Source organism: Myxocyprinus asiaticus, chromosome 20 (genome assembly GCF_019703515.2).
Source record: "Myxocyprinus asiaticus isolate MX2 ecotype Aquarium Trade chromosome 20, UBuf_Myxa_2, whole genome shotgun sequence".
NCBI lineage: Eukaryota > Metazoa > Chordata > Actinopteri > Cypriniformes > Catostomidae > Myxocyprinus > Myxocyprinus asiaticus.
In genome coordinates, this window is record NC_059363.1 from 16,099,940 (window position 1) to 16,120,143 (window position 20,204).

Consider the following 20,204-nt stretch of genomic DNA (forward strand, 5'->3'; position numbering starts at 1 on the left):
GTGGACGATCTGCCCACTGTGAAATTTTTTTAAAAAGTGGGCAAAAAGCTCTGCCCACTGAAATCTCATTGGTCCAAAATCCTGCTCATCATAACTATAGATTGAACATCATATTGTCTTGATTGGGTGTGATTGTGTCACATCACTCAACAGTTTCACATTCTATGTGGACAAAAAAAAAGTGCTTATTGCTGGAAATTTGTAAATTTCCGCTGGTGTTAAAATGTAGCCTCTGTTTTTCATCTGGTTCACACACAGCATCAGTGGTTCATACACATTATCAGTGGCTCAGTAAATCGTTCTGTAGTGCTGGTGGTTGTAAGTTAAAAACTGTCAAAGCATCACTTTTCTTTTTTCCTGCAGGTTTGGTGAATGTCCATGTTAAACATCCTCCAGAAGCCTCTGTCCAGATCCACCAGGTGTCTCCGGTGGACGGTAACGGGCAGGTGATGAACACACAGTCTAGCCATTCCTTTTCCTACCACATCTCTGAGTCCAGCAGCAGCCAGAGCATCCAGCATGGACACAGTCATGGTGGCGTCCTTTACCCCAACCAGCAAACATATGTCCAATTCCAGCCAGTGACATCCAAGAGCCAGCTAGGACGCTGCTTCCAGGAGACTGCAGGAATGCAGGTCAGAGAGATGATGTTTGAGTGTGTACGCGTAAGGCTTGTATCTACAGTTTTAGATTTACCTTTTACCTCTACCTCTACTTCTTCCTCTATATCTGTTTTTACCTGTACCTCTTCTTTTACGTCTATCTCTAACTTTACATCCATCTCTACCTCTTCTTCTTCGGCTACCTCTAACTCTGCTTCTACGTCTATCTTTACCTGTATCTCTACCTTTACATCTAGCTCTGTCTATCACTACCTATCTACCTCTACCTCTAGAGGCCTGTCTCTATGTCTATCTGTACCTCTACCTGTCAAGTCATTTTTATTTGTATTGCGCTTTTCACAACACACATCGTTTCAAAGCAGCTTTACAAAAATGTATGCTGTTAAAGTACTCATTGTGCAGTTTAAATGAATAACAAAATGAAAAAACATGCCTTAAAAATTATTGTCTTTAGGCCCCCAGTGAGCAAGCCACTGGCGATTGTGGCAAGGCACACAAAACTCCATAAGATGTTAGTTAATGGAGAAAAATAGCCTGTGGAAAAACCAGGCTCACCAGGGGAGCAGTTCCCCTCTGGTTAAACAAATTATATATGTGCTGTACAAGTCTTGTTTTATGCAAGTAAACTGAGTAGGTGTTTGTGGGTAATGTTTTAAACTAAAGGATTTTGTACGAACTCTAAGATTAATGATTAAGTGTCTATGAAGTCCCTCCTAAATTGACTTCAGAAATGCACGTAGATGGAGTATCCTTTTTATTTGGCTGATAAAGGCTTTAGTTGGTATAACTTTATTGTCTATGTTGTCTATTAGAAGAGAGTGAATTCCATCCTATGACCAAGATGATGCTGGCAGAGGTCAGCGAGGTGTGCCTCGCAGTCCGGCTGGTAGCTTGGTGGTTCATTTAATTGAAGTCCATCCTGAAGCCCAGTGTCACGAACACAGTGCAAAGGACGTGTGATGCAAATTTTGCCATCAGCAGAGTGTATGAGCACTGATTTTGCATGCAGCCAGATTTTTCTAACCATGCGTCTCTGAACGCGGAGAATGCATATGTGTATGGAGTTATTTGCATTCATTTGAATGTCCACAAGGTAGCAAGAGAGTTCTCTTCTGTTGTTCTCACAAAGAAGTGCTAGAAGATGTAATTGGTGGTAAACAACAGGAGACGAATGTGGAAATAACAACAGTGGATGTGCATGTCAAGAGCGCATGTGTGAGGAGGTCAGGAGATACCTGCATTTGTATAACTTGAGTCTGAAGGACTATAAAGACATTGTATGGGTCTAAACTCCTGAAGAGAAATAGTGGTCGACCGATATGGTTTTTTTAATGGCCGATGCCGATATCCAGAGAGCAGGGTGGCCGATAGGCCGATACAATGCCAATATATCACACAATTTAATATAGTAAATAACAAACATAAAATTGCTAAAAAAAAAAAAAAACATATTTAAAAATTATTTAGCACTATATTTACTCAATTTCACATGAAACAAACAAATAATATTGTATTTTAAATGGTAGATAGCAGTTTCTTTCAAATTTTAGTAATTTATTTGCACATGAAGAAATTGTTAATATATTAGGAAGGAAAATAACAGTACACACAGTAGTCCAGCAACCATGGATGGCATGTCCACATTAGCAATCACATTTACTCAAAAAATATCAAATCAAACCAATTGTACATACAGTGCATAGTGTATATGACATTTACTTACAGCACACGAGAAGCGCTTTTACCTTAGACTGCATCCGAAAACGTAAGCAGCTGACTTGCTACCATGAAGCCTAATCAGTTAATGGCTTAACTGACATCTGTTTTGAATGAATGGAACTCTTATGGAAACTGGTCTCCGAACTGTTTGAATAGCACCTTATTTTCATCGTACCTCTGTATACAGCCTCCGGACGCAGCATTTTCCTGGTTTCAGACGCAGCCTTGAAGTTGCACTCATGTGCTTGTGCGGATCCAGCACGAGCCTCAATCTCCTGACAGTTTAAACTGCCTGGATCGCCTACTTGGATTGTCATGGACAGACCGTCATTATTTGTGAATCAGAGGAACTTTTGATCCTGATCCTGAAGTTTTTGATTCTGTCTGATGGAATACATGCTTCAGAGGAAGATATTAGATGAGCGCTCGATGGGAAGAAAACGGCGGATTTTCGTGAGGTTATAGGAAGATATCTACATATTTGCAGATGGTATATAATAGAAATATTATTGATATTTGCCTTTTATCATTAGAAAAGTCACAGGGAACTGTTGAGGAGAGGCTGATATAATACATGCTTTAGAGGTAAATAAATGAGTGCTCCACAGGATGCTGGATCTGCTGAAGTTGTGTGAGGTTGGTTTATTACATCTGTTTAAACACAATATGCGCATTTTGCAGATGGTATATGATATTACTTTTATTGATATTTGCCTTTTCATCATTAGACGAGACAGTTAAATGTTACAGGGAACTGTTGAGGAGAGAGAGGGGGAATGAAACAGACAAGTACTTCAACATTATGAGCTCAAAAACTGCCACGGCTTCGATATGCAGACCGTTTAAATGACACTGTGTTGCACAACGGTCTATAATTGTAGTAACACGATGGCACGTAACAACAAAACAAACCGTGACTGGTCGTTTACATGTCTCAGACGCTTCACATGCAAGCAGGCGATTTTTGGTACCCTCAAGAAAAAAAATCGGCCAAACAGGAAAATGTATTGGCCCATGCGATAATTAAAAAAAGGCAGAATATCGGCCGATTTATCAGCCTCGGTGATATATCGGTCGACCACTACTCTCTTCTCTAGCTTCTTCAAGACTTTCTGCCCTGTCACTATAGAAGAACTGTAATACTGTGATTTTCTGCATATTTCATTTTATTCTGGAAAGGAGCCGTTCATTCAGGTACGAGGGAACCGTCTGAACATGTTTAACCACTGATCAAACTTCACTTGTTTTTATGGTAGGCAATGTTTAAACTGTGTCAAACATTAACACAATGTAGTTTGACATATATGTGGGGATATCTCATTTACTTGCTACTACACCTTAGAAAGATACAATGCCAATAGTGTCGGAAATTAACAGGGACTCGGGGCAAAAATGCCACCGAAATTAATTTAAAAAAAATCCCCGAAATTCAAAATATGGAAGCAAGAATTGCGCACACGAGTTCCCGTGTTTTATTAATAATAACTGATATAGTTAAAATTACATACTTTGCGATCTTCTTTTGACTTTTCACTAAACATAATTTTTTTTCCCGCTGTCTGGTTCCTCACACCATCACACACACAGACAAGTTTTCCACTTCTATCAATCCGCATCAGTTCGGTATTGTACTCCCGCATTAAATTCCGTAACCGTTCGCCCCTCTTGTTCAAAATAAACTGTCCTAATGGGTAACACTCTTGCTCACGGTGCTGTACTGTACTTCCCTGCCCTGTTCTGCTGTTTATCTGTCTGAAAAGCCTCACACACTAGAGGCCAAAAGTGCGCAAGGGATGGATGTTATATTAAGATGGTATGAGAAATCACAAAACAAATGTTTTATTTTTGCCTTATTTTATTCAGTTGACATGTAGAAGATAACAATTTACTTAATAATCTCATTCTATATCTGGATTATTGCTGCAATATCATAGAGGATAAATTTCCTCCTCTATGATATTGCATTATATTCGTTTTGTACAATATGTTAACTTAATAGCCAAGATACTTGGACATACTGTACATGAATGAGAATAAACCTGAAATAGCAATGTGTTTCAGTCACAATACACATTATGTAGTTTAGAGATGATTTAGAAACATTTAGAATGTTACAAATGGCTATTTCCATTTAAATAAATGTTGTATTCTTAAAATTTTCTGTTTGTCCAATAATCCTCTTGCAGCAATGCAGGTCTTTGGCATTTAGAAGCTGCTAGTTTAGGACCTGTGAGGAGCCTGTTTCTCAAACTAGAGACTGTGATTTACTTGTCTTTTTGTTGTGCTTCTGGGCCATCCTTTTTCCTCTCTATCCTGGTTAGAGATTAGAGAAATGTGTTTCTTTTTGCCTATTTTTAAAACCAAAATTTGAATTGCAAGTGTAAAGCAACTTGTAAGAACTCATTACCTCAGCAAATGGGGAAAAACCCCACTGTATTGTGATTTCTGCATGGTAGCGCAACTATTTTCAATCCTTCTGATAATAAGAAAATTGGTGGAATTGGTGACAGTATATGTTTGCCATCACGGGTAAAGAAAAAAATGTAATAAATACCACTTAAAACAATTATTTCAAACCGTAATAATAATTTGCAATTAATGATTTTGGCAGTATTTTTGATCGGTTTAATGCATCCTTGGTGAAAGGAAGCATCAATTTCTTTCAAGAACAAATATGTATCTGTTTTCTTAAAATGGAAGTGTATATACTATATATAATATAATTTTCTTAAAGTAACTTGTAACGTAATTACTTGAGTAGTTTTTCGGCAAACTACTTATTTACTCTTACCTGTGTCATAATATTTCTCAGTACTTCTACTTGTACTCAAGTGAATTATTTCTTCAGTAGCAGTACTTAAGTAAAAAACAAAAATCAGTTCTCTTTTCACCACTGGTGGACAGTGAGAGTTCCTATGCTTTTATGTCTATCTCTACCTCTATCTCAACCTTTACATCTACCTCTACATCTATCTCTTTTTTACGAACTTGGGTTCTGCTATCATTGGATGATCAAAAGTAGAATGAAAAGAGACCGAATGAATAGTGAGATTAGACCCTGCAGAACATTGTGGTACTTAAGGGAATCTCTATTTCTTAAGAAGAGAACTGCAGTTCAAATACAATAGAACTTTATCTGAATTCTTAAGAGTTTGATTTAGTACTTGCCTCCTGCTTAAAACAACTGCCTTTTGTCTTTTATTCCAGTAGTCATACATTTATCAAGTTATTATAATCATGTTCACCTCAATCTAGGTGTTGTTTGTTTACTCTCTCTAATCGTAAAGTGCCTTCACTGTGTTTGCATCCATTCAGACTTAATTTGCGACTTTGTCAGAAGAGATTAGAGTGTTATCAGGCTTTTGAGATCTCACCTGCCGGTAATGGTGCTGTCAGTGTAACACCTGCAGGCTTTGTTTGTGTTGTGTATCATTGCTGTCTCTCAGATTGTTCTTGGCTTCGTGTCTGGTTCAGCAGATTAGATTCAGTCGCGGGAAATGTATCAGAGTGTTGATCAGAGAGAACTGGGATTAAGGGCTGTGTGTGAGCAGAATTGTGTGTGTGTGTGTGTGTGTGTGTGTGCTGAAATGTTTTTTCGTGTACTGTATAATGTGTGTGTGTGTTTGTGTCCCATTATTTTGCAGAGAAGTATCTCTCTCACTCTATTCTCTCTTTTTTCTTTTCTTTTTTTCATTGGCTCATTTAATTTTGATTTGATTTGTTTTGTTTTTTATTTTGTTATAGTGTGGGAAAGCTCTGCCTGGCCTGTCTAAACAGGATGTCTGCTGTGGGACGGTAGGCACATCATGGGGATTCCACAAATGCCAAAAATGCCCCAAAAAACCATGTAAGCTGCTGTCTTACCCTTACACACAATCATCTGTCTCACCCTCACACAAACAATCATCTGCCTCACTTTCACAATCAAAACAACTTAATCATCTCTTACACAATAATCTGTCTCATCCTCTCATTCACAAACATGTATTACAGAATTGTCTGTTTTCCCAGACACAAGCATCTGTCTCAATCTCACACATACAGAACCAACATTTGCCTCACTCTCACACAAAACATGTCTCACCCTCACACACAAACCTAAGCATATTTCTAAAATGTTTACACTTAAAATCTATCGATTGAAAGACTGAGATTGATTAAAACCATATATTTCAAAGTGAGACAAGCCATCAGCCTTCAAATGAGCTAAGATGTCTTAGCCTCATCTGAGGTGAAACAGTAGCAGTACATGATTCTGCAGTTGAATAGTGGACTCTGCAATGGTGCGATCTGAAAAGAGCGGGAACAAATTATTCATCTGAAGCCCAGCCCTGATTTCTCACTTAATCTGACAAGAAATGGTGGTGGTATGTATTTGAAAACCATTTGAGGTGATGTCAAACCTCTGAGAAGCTGTGACTCAACTAACACATGGTCCTAATATCAAATCGCAAGAAAAGGAACAGATGGATTACACAGAAAATAAAAAAAACAAAGAGCGTAATGAGTGGGCAAAAGCAGTTAAGTAATTGGTTACACATGCTGCGTTGAACTTGCTGACTTGCTGACTCACCTGGCACACACTCCAGCTTTAGTAATGACCTGGTTCCACACATACACACACACACACACACACACACACACACACAATCCCACACACATTTACTCATTCAGGCATGATTCTTCCATGCTTAGTCACCGCCCTGAAGTTAGTCCCTCTGGAACCCTCCATAATACAGTCAGTGTACCATCTCTCTCTCTCTCTGTCTTCACTGTATGTCAGTAGATGTTTCTGAAATTCTCTGTCCATATATGGGTATCAATGCATTTTATGCATTCCCAGACACATCACTGATTTAAACCTTATGGATGTCATCAAAATAAGAGTTGTATGGCTAAAATATTTAAGGTTTGTTGTTTCAATCTTTAAATGCCATTAAAATGTTATTCCATCCCTTGAAAAGTGTGCTTTCTTCATCTAACACTTTTAATTATGTGGGTGTTAACTCAACTTTAGAAAGCAAAACAAGATTTAATATCGAAAAGAGAGTGTGAAGTTGATGTGATATTACTGCTGTCTCAGAGATCTGTTTGCAACAGCTGTAGGCAAACACTTACTAGGACGTTGACTGGCACAGAACAGAAATAGAATACAGACAGTGCTGCATGGCAGTAACCGAACATAAGTGTAGAGGTAATGAAGATGTAAATAAGTCTGAGGTTCAGCCCCCTTTATTTTCAATGCTGGGCTGGTCAAAATATGACCCTTAGATGTGCCAATGCCATTCTGTTCTCATCCAAATGTGTCTGGCTTTCTCTCGCCCCCTTCCTGTTATATACTTTATAACGGTCTTTTCCCAAGAGAGAGAGAGAGAAAGTGAGGGAAGTAAACCATGTTCCTGTTATGCTTTCCCAATTCTAAGGCCCCCCTTTTGTAGAGCTGTATATTAATCTGCTTTATTTTTTGTCTTTGTCACTCACTCACTCACTCTTTTTTTCTCTCTCTCTCTCTCTCTCTCTCTCCTCCAAAAGCGATTCCTCTGCAGCGGCCGACTACAATGATTGAATGTCCTCAAGGCTATAAGAGATTGAATGCCACTCGATGTGTTGGTAAGAACCACGGCTTGTTTCTGCTTGTCATACTTTATTGCATATGCACACGTGTGTTTTTTATGATGAATGTGTTCCTCAATTTAAGCTGTGTATATGTGTGTGGAGGTGCATTTGTACATGTTAGTGTATTTGTGCATCGATTGTCTATTTTTGCTCTCGCAGATGAGGGGTGCACAAAAAAAGAGGTCTTTCATTTTGTTATCCCCAGAGAAATGGGCGTTTAAGAATGATTTGTCATCACTCCACCAACACAGAAAATAAAAGAGAAATAAAAAGAATGAAAAATAGTGGGAGCCTCAAAACAGGGGGGTGTAGATACACCTCATTTTGAATGTGTGCGTTTGTGTATGTGTAAATTTGTCAGTGACACATATATAATTCAGTTCGCCCCCCACTGGCATCTACCTGTCACTGCTAGCCACATACACCATTACTAAACTGCCATTTAGTGTTCCTTGAATTAAATTGCCATTTGCAAAATGTAAACCCCAGATCTATCACAGAGGAGACACACTCTCTATCTCTATGTCTCTCTCTCTCTTTATGTCTCTGTAACATGAGTTGGCACACAAAAAAATGAAAGAGAGCAATAATGAAGGAGAGACAGGCGACATGTTTGATAGATCTTTCTAATCTGTGTTGTAGTTAGGTGTAACAAGAAGAGATCCAACACATTAGGGCCAGCAACCAGAAAGCCTTCAGGGCTTTTTGCTCAGTCTGAGAGTACTAAACTGAGATAAAACTTAACACTGATACATCGGTTATTTGTGTACACATGTAATTTCTGCACACCATTTCACACCACTAGTGTCACCAAACATACATTTAAAAAAATAATGACTGTCTTCACACAGGTGTCCCAAACACTCCCCCCATATTCCATTAGTGGAAAAAAAATACTGTATAGTCCCGCACCAAACTCATAGATTTATTTTTTTACTTTTTTTTTACGTGGTGTTTTTTATTCTGCCAGTATTGGCTTATATTGGTATTCTTCCTTGCCCCTCTCTCTATCTATTTGTCTTTCTACCTGTTTCTCTTTTTTTTCTCTGTTACACTACAAACCACACCCCTCAGTTGCCAAATGCATCTGCTGTTAGCAGCCACCACTAGCTGCATCAGCCTGCCAGACCCAGAACTGAACCGCAGCTAAAAGCGAGCAGGCTCTGTTAGGGGGAGGTGCCCAGCGTGTGGCCTGGCCAAAGGCACTCTGCATCTGGAGGGACAGGATTTTGAAGTCTGGTGAACTGGTCTTGCCCAATCTATCATTCTGGAACATTGAGACATACTTAAGTGCAGTTAAGCAAGATGAAACCTAGTTTCTTGAGGAAAATAATAATAAATAAATGTAATAAAAATAAGAAGGAATAATTTAATCTCCTGTGAATTGACTTAGAATTGAATGAAAACCAAGTTTTTATCCAAAAAGCTAAAATTGTTTTTATATTTGTGATCATTGAAAATGTGTAGTTTCTTTGATGTTAAATTTCTTTGTACAATCTCAGCAACTATAAGTACGCCTTTCATAAATTGTTTGAGCATCTTGGTGGAGATGATGAAAGAGATAAAGTAATGTGGGTGTTCATCATTTTGTCAGATGATTTGTCAGTTAAAATGACAAATAAATGACAAGCGTAAATGAATAGCATAAGAAAGCACAGTATATTGGTCAAAAGTACTATGCAATTTTGTAGGTGTAAAACTTTAAGTGGGAAAAATTACTTTTGTGCACCCTTAATTCCTGTACTTCATTAATAAAGCTCTGTGGAGGTATGTTGAATGGACGCTAGATAGTTTCAATGATTTAATGTGTATCTTAGATTAAATACACAGGCCTGAAAGCACAAAGGATTATTTTACCTCGATATCTTAATGAGTATCTCGGCATGGGCTTCTCTCCCAGACATCAGTTTACAGCACTTCCACTAGCTGTACAGATGTACGTTTTCAGGAAAGAATTAGTGTTAATAATTTAACATACCAGTAGTCATAGTCTGAACTTAATCTGTGTCCTGATAACCAGGCCTGAGGGTCCAATAAAGCACTGACATTTCTTGTGTCAGGCCAGAGCTTTTACTGCGTAAGAGGATGAATCTCCTGTTGTTTGGGTGTCCTGCCAGGTTCTGATGCTCTGGAATCTCTCTTCCTGCCATAAGTCATTCAGCTCTAGTTTATGGGCCATGTTGGAACTCTTGCCCATGCTGTTGTCCTCAGTTGTAGGTTTATGTGTTCATAAACAGCAGCATGCAGTCATAAGCAAGTCTGACTGTGAGTTTCATGGGACTCCTTAACTATTTTTATGTCATCAAATTTTTCTTTATGATACTTTTGTTCTTTTTTCACTGTAAAAAAAAGTGACAACACAGCTTGTCACTGTACCCTCAAAGAAACAACCCACTATACCCTTTACATGTCAATTGGAAAGTAATAGTACCTTATCTGTTCCGAAATGGTACATACTAGTACCTTAAGTGTCTTATCTGTCCCTAAAGGGTATATATATTGTTATCTTAAGGTGGAAATGAAGGTACAGTGGGTATATCTTTGAGGGTACTTCCCCAGTGACAAACTGTTGTACGCTTTAAAGCTACAATGTTTGCACATTATTTGTGAGTGTGTTTTTACTTTTAATTTTCTGATTTGTTTTATCTGTTTTAATTATTTTGTACATTATCTTTTGTTAATATATAAGCATATTTACTTGGACCTAATTTTGTTTTGTAGCTACTATTTTCTGAAACTAAGTTGTAAATACTTTTGAATGCTTTTTTTGTTTGCTTTTCTGTCAAGAATGGAAAACAGAATTGAATCAGAAATCTGTTAAAAACACACATTCAGTTATGCAGTGTGTTATGTGGATTTTTATATTTTTTTTTTCTGGGGGGGAACATGATTTCATAGCTTTGACAGCATCCTGCAGATGTTTGGATGTGTATGAGAGTGAGTATATGCCCTCTCTCCGTGTGCATCACTGTCATCTTGAAAACATTAGCATTACATTCGCAAATGTGTTGGATCTGTGTCACACTATTAGCACAAGCTCTCATATTCCTAAAAGTGCCTGTGAATGACGAATGCCCACTCCCTTAACTTGCACTCAGTGGCCTCTTGGAAGATTATTGTGGTGGAATGCGTGTTTGTGTGCCTGTTAGTGTGTGTGTGCGTGTGTATACCTTCTTTCTCCAAATGATTTTGACTGAGATGGCAGATCGTGGCCTATAGTGTAAAGACAGACATGAGTAAAGCTATGAAAAAAATCACATGGTTGCACATACTTTTGTGTTTGCCCTCAATCCTCATTTTCTGTGTACTTTCAATGTAATAGCTGCTGCATGTGTTTTTTCCTCAGTCTTCTTGGTCTGATTTCAAGATTCTCACACGCTAAAAAATACAACTTCCTTGGTTCCCTGGTTAGCACAAGTTTCCTGGTGATTAAAAACATGTGCCCTCATTGACTCCCAGTAATTGTGTAGAAGCTGTCAGTCAGATTGGAATTGGTGATTTCGCCATTGTTTTGGCTTTTTGTGTACTATATGCATCAGATGATCGTCCATGCTGAGAGCAATAACATAGAAGGGCAAACAGGATGTTTCTCCATTATATACACTACCGGTCAAAAGTTTTGAAACACTTATTCTTTATTATAATATTTTTTTCACATTTTAGAATAATAGTAAAGTCATCAAAACTATGGAATAACATAAATGGAACTATGGGAATTATGTTGTGACTAAACAAAATACAAAATAAATCAAAACTGTGTTATATTTTAGCATCTTCAAAATAGTCACCCTTTGCCTAGAATTTGCAGACATGTACTCTTGACATTTTCTCAACCAACTTCTTGAGGTATCACCCTGGGATGCGTTTTAAACAGTATTGAAGGAGTTCCCATCTATGTTGGGCACTTATTGGCTGCTTTTCTTTATTGTTTGGTCCAAGTCATCAATTTCAAAAACTTTTTTTTTTTTCTTCATTAAATTTTCGTTTTATAATGAAATAAATTAATATGGTGGCACAATTATATTTTTGTCTACAAAACTAATTTCAAACATTTTATTATTCTTTTTTTTCCCCTTTTTCACCCAATTTGGAATGCCCAATTCCCAGTGCGCTTTTAAGTCCTCGTGGTCGCGTAGTGATTCGCCTCAATCCGGGTGGTGGAGCATGAATCCCAGTTGCCTCTGCATCTGAGACCATCAACCCGCGCATCTTATCACATGGCTTGTGGAGCGCGTTGCCACGGAGACATAGTGTGTGTGGAGGCTTCACGCCATCCACCACGGCATCCGCGCTCAACTCACCATGCACCCTACCGAGAACGAACCACATTATAGTGACCACGAGGAGGTTACCCCATGTGACTCTACCCTCCCTAGCAACTGGGCCAATTTGGTTGCTTAGGAGACCTGGCTGGAGTCACTCAGCACGCCCTGGGGTTCGAACTAGCGAACTCAAGGTGTGGTAGCCAGCTTCTTTTACTACTGAGCTACCCAGGCCCCCAGTTTCAAACATTTAAGCATACGCCTTCAGATCAAAAGATTTTTAAGATCATGAGAAACATTTCAGTCAAGTGTTTCAAAACTTTTGACCGGTAGTGTAGGTAAACAATGTGCATATCAGTGTGTAAAAATAATTGCTTACAAATTTTTGTTATCACCCTCAGATATAAATGAATGCCAGATTCAAGGTGTTTGTCCCAATGGAAAGTGCATAAACACTGTGGGCAGCTTCAGGTGTTTCTGCAACACAGGCTTTGTGCCTGACCCCACACTCTCCACCTGCTACCGTAAGTCTCTTCTCTTCTCTTCTCTGTTTCCCTTCTTTTTCTCTTCTTCTCTTCTTCTCTATTTCCCATCCTCGTCACTTTCTCTCTCTTCCTTGTCTTCTTTTTCTCTTCTCTTCCTCTTCTTTTTCCTATTTCTCTCTATTTCTCTTCTCTTCCTCTATATTTCCCTTTGTCCTCTCTTCCTCTCTATTTCTCTTCTCTTCCTGTTTCCCTTCTTCTCCTCTTCTCTTTCTCTATTTCTCTTCTTCTCTTCTTTTATTCTCTTTTTCTCTTCCTCCTTTCTATTTTCTCTCTCTTCTCTTCCTCTCTATTTCCCTTCCTACTGTCTTCTCTCTTCCTTGTCTCTTCTCCTTCCATTTCCTACTTTTTCCTCTTCTTTTTCCCCTAACTCTCTATTTCTCTTCTCTTCTCATCTCATCTCATCCAGCCTATTATGGATGTCTGATTTCTGATACTGTGGCATTTTCTTGCTGTCTCCATGCTCACTGCTTAAAGACATCTACATTTTTTAATAGATTAATTCAGCTAATAACTTCAGCTCGTACCAATAAGTAACAGGAAGACATTCTAAATAGTAGAGCTAGCGGCATGGTTTAACATGGCTTCTAACACTAACTGTGGCTGCCAAAGAGAAAAACTCACTTCTGTTCAGGTACAAACATGTAACAGTGAGGTTGAAATGTGCTGGCATAATTTCTGGAGTCGGTCAGTGTGGCACAGACGAACTCAAGCTTTCTCTGTGATTTAATGATTTAACCTGAGTGTGCTGTCTTATTGTGATAAATATAGAGACTGAACCTTCCTCGGAAGGCAGAGCTTGCCAAATTACACCTCTAGAACATGCTGTCATGTCCTTTTGTTCAGTGAAGATCAGAGAGTTCTTTTAATCCTTTTAACTCTCAGACTTTTAGCTTAAGGATAGTGTATTGGATGAATGCAGGACAAGGTCCATCAGCAATAGTCTGCTCTTGTCTGGCATATATTAAGTTGCTGAATTATATATTATTATATGGTTATATATATTTTGATAAAAAAAAAAAATCCCAGAATTTGTCCCAAAAAAAGTGAATGTTGGAAGAGAATATAAGTCTTTTACACATCAACACCAACTTGTTCTTCATACATGCCTATTCTTTCACTAAATCACATTCACCCAGTAAATATGTCAAGTTGCAACTTTACTATTATTACTTTATTTGTCCTGGATTATGTTCAGTCAAGCATTGTGAAACTGTCACTGTTGTTTAAGAATGAGTGGAAAGTTTGTGGGGGTTTTTTATGTGAAAATGAAGAATGTTCTGCTGTAATTAGTGGTTTTACTTTTGATTAATGTAATTTTGATGTTCAATTTATTTAAGCATACGTCTAATATTAACTGCCTCCTGATACATTAACCTTTGTGTGTAACCTTTCTCACATGCTTTCTGCTGCACTGACATCTTTGCGCTTTGTTAGGTGCACTTTGTATGTCTTTTTTAAAACTCCTTGTTGTCTCAGAATTTTCTTTTCTCTGAACAACCGTATTTCTTTCCATAAATGGTTTTAGACATTGTGTCCCTTCCGACTCTATTTTTATTGTGGTTGTAGAGGCAGTTTTTTTGTGGCATTTTAGTAGTGCTTGGATTGAACCAGGGTGCAAAATTGCCTTTTTCCCCCACACATGCCAATAGTGAGTGAAGAAAATGTACTAGCCATAAATACTTATTGTTATTATGCATAATTTTTATTTTAAAAATATATTTGTGTCATAACATTTAGATATTTTTCTTTTCATATTTGCAGCAAACAGTGGAGGTCATTGTCTTACTAAAAGCATCATATAGTAGTCTCTATGAAAAAATTCACCTCTCATAAAAACTATTATATACACTTTTGGTGGTTAAGTGCATGTAAAATATCACTTGTCGCCACTGGGATAAAGTCATATCGTCAGTTCATAACAAAGTTACTAGCCAAAGTGCCCAGTAACATTTTATTTACTCATCCAAAGCCATATTTAAGTCACATTTGGCTCAGGGCAAGTATTCATTTTGGACCCTGGATGGAACACAAGGTGAAGGGAATCTCTTTCTCTTTTGTTCTCTCTATCTCTCTTTCCCATGTTTGTGTAATATGCCACACACACTCCCCTTCCTCCCTTCTTCCACCTCCACGGTAACCAGCTGAAACACCTGCTCTTCCCGAGGAGAAGGGTGCTTGCTTCCGATTGGTCAGTTCGGGGACGCAGTGCTTGCACCCAGTGTCCACTCAGCTGAGTAAACAGTTATGCTGTTGTAGTGTGGGCAAGGCCTGGGGTCCTCGCTGTGACCGCTGCCCACTACCTGGGACAGGTAAGCTTCCTGAGACACACCTCTCTCCTCAACAACGCCCCCTATCGGTTCCACCTAAATTACTCCACCTCTTCTAATAGTGTCATTCCCTCTCTGTCCTGCACTCCTTTGTGGTTTGCATGTGTGTTCCACAGCTCTGCTGTTTAGATGCTTTTACATGCCATCACACTGTTTTTGGTAGTTCTGCCATAGATTTTTCTTTTCCATACACACCTCTTACCTTTATTTTACCTTTCAACATGAACCGTCATGAAGTGAAATGTCCACATATTGCTTTACATAACTGGTAGGTAAGGAAAGTGGTCCAAACTTAGATCTGTGCAACAAAAAATGGAGCACCGTCCATACTTTTAATGCATTATATGACTTTTTCAAAATGATGAGATTTTTGTTGATGTTAAGCTACTTTTGTTTAGTGATTTTTCTTATGCTGCTATGTTTGATCAAGAATTTTTGCCTTTGTTTATTTAAATTAATTTTAATGGCTTCGCTGACTGAAGGGGGAGTGAGGAAAGGAGATTATTCACTGCAGGCTGTATTAGAGAGATTTGTTACATGTGGCAACCCCACATTATCCAGTGGAACACACAGAATGAGCCTTGACATTTCTGCAATACTCCCATAATTTATGTGTGGGTTTTTATTTTTATTTGTTTAATTATTTATTTAAAATATGGTGGAAAAAAAAACTTTTTGGATTATGAGGTGAAGTAATCAAATATCAATCAATGGGGAAATTTAAGCTTAACAAGTGGCTTGAAAATAATGAGTTTTCGGACTGGGTAAAACCATGGAGCTCTTAAATGGTATAAGCCAGTTAACATGGGTCTGGAATTTGGCACGGGATTGCAGATATTGCGCACAATTTTAATCATTCCTGTATGTTCAGTGTTCATAATGTGAGGAATCCCTGCACACTTTTATTCACTTTAACATGTAGCTGAGAATTGGTAAACCAATCCATACAGATAATATAAATCAAATTAATATTCAAAAATATGTTTAGAACTGTAATTCCAGAATTCGAGTAAATCAGCTCTTCTGCGTCTCTCTCTCTCTCTCTCTCTCTCTCTTTCTCTATCTTGTGCAGCCAGCATTTAGCAGCTTATTAAACACTTGAGTTTAGTGTGAGTGCACGTTGTTGTCACATATTTACTGAACTTAAGATGTTACAGATGTATAAACCTTCATAAACCTGTTAATCTGACATGCAAATGGCACTATACTTCGTCTCTCTAAGCAAGCTATGTGATAAAACTATCACTTCTGCCTAATATTGTGTAGGTCCCCCTCGTGCCACCAAAACAGCACCAACCCACATCTCAGAATAGCAATCTGAGAAGATATTCTTCTCACCCCAATTGTACAGTGCGGTTATCTGAGTTACCGTAGACTTTGTCAGTTCGAACCGGTCTGGCCATTCTTTGTTGACCTCTCTCATCAACAAAGCGTTTTCATCTGCCGAACTGCCCCTCACTGGATGTTTTTTGTTTTGGCACCATTCTGAATAAATTCTAGAGACTGTTGTGCATGAAAATCCCAGGAGATCAGCAGTTACAGAAATACTCAACAATCATCCATGCGATTATCTAATCAGCCAGTAGTGTGGCAGCAGTGCATAAAATCATGCGGATATGAGTCAGGAGCTTCCGTTAATGTTCACATCAACCATCAGAATGTGGAAAAAATGTGATCTCAGTGATTTGGACCGTGGCATGATTGTTGATGCCAGATGGGCTGGTTTGAGTATTTCTGTAACTGCTGATCTCCTGGGATTTTCACAACAACAGTCTCTAGAATTTACTCCGAATGATACCAAAAACAAAAAACATCCAGTGAGCGGCAGTTCTTTGGATGGAAATGCCTTGTTGATGAGAAAGGTCAACAGAGAATGGCCAGACTGGTTTGAACTGACAAAGTCTACGGTAACTCAGATAACCACTCTGTACATTTGTGGTGAGAAGAATAGCATCTCAAAATGCTACTCTGAGATGCGGGTTGCTGTTGTTTTGGTGGCACGAGGGGGACCTACACAATATTAGGCAGGTGGTTTTAACGTTGTGGCTGATCGGTGTATATAGACCTGCTAATTAATGATTTCATTTGTTTTTAAACCATTTGTTTAATTGAGAAAGTGGTCTTAAATATTTCTTTTATTTGGCCTTAAATAATCTTAAAAAAGTCTTACATTTCATACCTTCGAACCTGGAGATACCCTGTAATTATATTTTCTTGTTTATGGTTCATTGTTGGACTTTAGTGTGCAGAGCAGGTCTTGTATAGATAGATACAGAAAGACAGACGGACGGACGGACAGACAGATAGTTGGGTGGACTGACGGATGGCTGAACAGACAGACAGACAAACAAACAAAAAGATAAATGGACAGACAGACAGAAAGATGGATGGATGGATAGATAGACATATAGATATGCTGTGAACATGTTGAAAATTCTCTCTTTCTCTCTTATAGCTGCGTTTAAAGAGATCTGTCCTGGAGGAATGGGTTACCATGTCACAACGCCATATATTTACAAGCCCAAACCCCCTGCTGGACATGGCCAGACAGACAGTCAAGGGCAGAACAATCCTACCATCAGACATCAAGTGCCTGTGGACCCTCCCGTGCCCTTACCCACCCTTCTGCCGCCTGTGGAAGCTCACAGCTTCACAGAGAGGCAGGCACCTGGTGAGTCACATAAGTTATTAACCACTATTCAGAAAGAGGAGATAACAGTAAGTAAAAAAAGTCCCTTAGATATTTTATCATGTCTATTCTCTTATCTTTAGGCTGTTTCAGATTTCAGTTTTGGACATTTTGCTGGCACTAGAAAATGTTATCCTTTTTTGTGAAATATATCTGTCCACAGTGTTATTACTGTGTACTGGAAGTTGCTTTGGATACAAGTTATTAAATGACAAGTATCCAAAGGTGCATTTCCATCATCAGGCTGAATGGTCACCATCGCTGAATCATGCCGTTCTATATCAATCTGGGCTCGTGGACACAGTCATGGTTTCTTTTTTAATTATGGTGCTGTGAAATCAGGATTAGAATGACAATAACTGCCAAGTGAATAATCATGATTTGCTACGCCACTAAAGCCATCCCACCAGCATAGATTTTCTTTTCCTGAGTATGGGTAGCTAACTGTGTTGAGAAATCCATGCGGGGAAGAGTTTGTAATCATACCGTACCACACAGTTTTATAGTGGAAATGCTATTGGTACTAGGGCTGCAACTAATGATTATTTTGATAATCGATTAATCCAATGATTATTAGAAAGATTATTCGACTATTCGGCGATTATTGCAACAATTAATCATTAGCTCTTAACTGATTATTCAGTTTTTGCCCTGACTTAAAAGGTAGTATTAAATGTGCTTACTAACAATAAAGAGGACAAAATCATCTTTTAAAAATACCTCTAAATGACATTCACTGAATTAAAGGGGAAAAAAACTACTTTTTATTAAGTTTAATTCAGTAAAGAAATTCACTGCAAAAAATCCTATTGTTATCAAGTGTTTTTGCTTTGTTTTCCATTTAAAATTGTTTAAAAATCCTTAAAACATGATACATTTACTTGAGAAGCAACATATAGGATATTTAGACTTGCTTTAAGAGAATGTATCTTAAATATAAGTGTATTTTGTATATGTGTATTTTTTTCACTTGGTTATAATTCTGCGAGTGCAGTAAAGACAAAATATACTTATATTCAAGATCTATTCTCTAAAAGCAAATCTAAATATCTTATATGCTGCTCAGGTGAATGCATCTTTTTTTAAAGGATTTTTAGATATTTAAAAATATTTGTATTTTTAATATTATATTCAACATTCTTAGATAACAGTTTTTTTCTTCTGCAGTGTAGCTGCTAAAGAAAAAAAACATTGTTTTAAAGGAGTTTTAGGGTATGTTTACACGACAGCAATGTACTAGATACGGAAAAGTTTTTCCTTTGCGTTTTTGAAAAGTTTCACGTACAGACGACAACGCTGTCAAAACGATCCCTGTTCACACGGATCTGCAAAAACGACTAAAAACGCTGTATTATGCATGCCAGGCCAGTAGTTGGCGATGTCACTTTGTAAAGAAACACTACATGCCTGCGCACATAAGCATTCTTCCACAGAGCAGTGAATACAAACAATAAAGATGGTGATCGCTGGTCGAAGTAGTAGTGATGCAGTAAATCTACACTTTGCTGGAGAAGCGTCAATAAACTCAAAATCTTGAGCAGCACAAACAGAGTCCTGTAGTCTGCCATTGTGGTTTTGAATGTCTCTCACGTTGTTTTGAAGTACTCGCGCGCATGCCTATAGACTGAACACGTAATACACGTGCGCATGACGTCATCGTTTTCACAGATTCGCATTTTTGTATGTTTACACGGAGACGATAACGGCATCGTTTACAAAAATTTGCACTTTGAAACCCGTTTTCCAAAGTTTGCGTTTTCAGGCCCCAAAACGCCATTGTCGTGTAAACAAACAGCCAAAACGCATGCAAAATATTCCATTTTTAGTTGAAAACGATGACGTGTAAACGGCCCCTTAGATATTTATATCAGAAAACAAGCCAAAACAAAAACAAATCAAAAACGTATTTTGTTGCCGTGTATAATGGGGCGAAGATTACCCTCTCTCACCTTTCTGTTCACTTCAATCCATCTTTAACTTAAACTTTCTCTTATATTGCCAATTTTCTTCACAATAAGAAATGCACAGTGACATATATTAGGAGTCAATAAGTCGCGAGCCATCACGTTATAATCTAGCTGCATTAAGCATGCATGCTCGAGGGATTAGCATCCCCATGCCAGAGTGTGCCTTAGCCGGGTGCAGTTTCAATCTCTTTCGGAGTTTGTAGTTATTACATGAGCTGCTTCCATATTATTTGAACTTTAAAAAAGCTATAATGCATTAAATATAACTGCATTAAAGATGTAACGCTGGGGTGTTCCTTTAAAGACGATCAACGTGCAAGTTTTGCTTCAGCGGAGCGGCAGCTCCAGCTCCACTTATTCCACAACGAGTGTGCTTCTGTATTTACTTATTTTGTATTTTTGCATTATAATTCCCTCATAATTTGCAATCTGCATCACCTGAAGCTGTTTGAGCTA

The 20,204-nt window shown here is 38.2% G+C and overlaps 1 protein-coding gene across 5 annotated transcripts in view; it reads left to right on the top strand.

The window, feature by feature from the left end:
• Positions 1-20,204, top strand: part of LOC127411150 (latent-transforming growth factor beta-binding protein 1-like) — a 161,288-nt gene that overhangs the window by 84,177 nt on the left and 56,907 nt on the right. For 4 of the 5 annotated variants that reach the window (XR_007892224.1, XM_051646504.1, XM_051646505.1 and 1 more), the window contains exons 7-12: positions 364-635; positions 6,087-6,189; positions 7,875-7,952; positions 12,622-12,744; positions 14,907-15,074; positions 17,548-17,763. Coding sequence is in view for 4 of the 5 variants with exons in the window: in XM_051646504.1 (XP_051502464.1) it covers positions 364-635; positions 6,087-6,189; positions 7,875-7,952; positions 12,622-12,744; positions 14,907-15,074; positions 17,548-17,763 (960 nt within the window). In the remaining variant the exon portion in view is untranslated. The remainder of the gene's footprint in view (positions 1-363; positions 636-6,086; positions 6,190-7,874; positions 7,953-12,621; positions 12,745-14,906; positions 15,075-17,547; positions 17,764-20,204) is intronic. The other variant, XM_051646507.1, reaches the window with a different exon arrangement.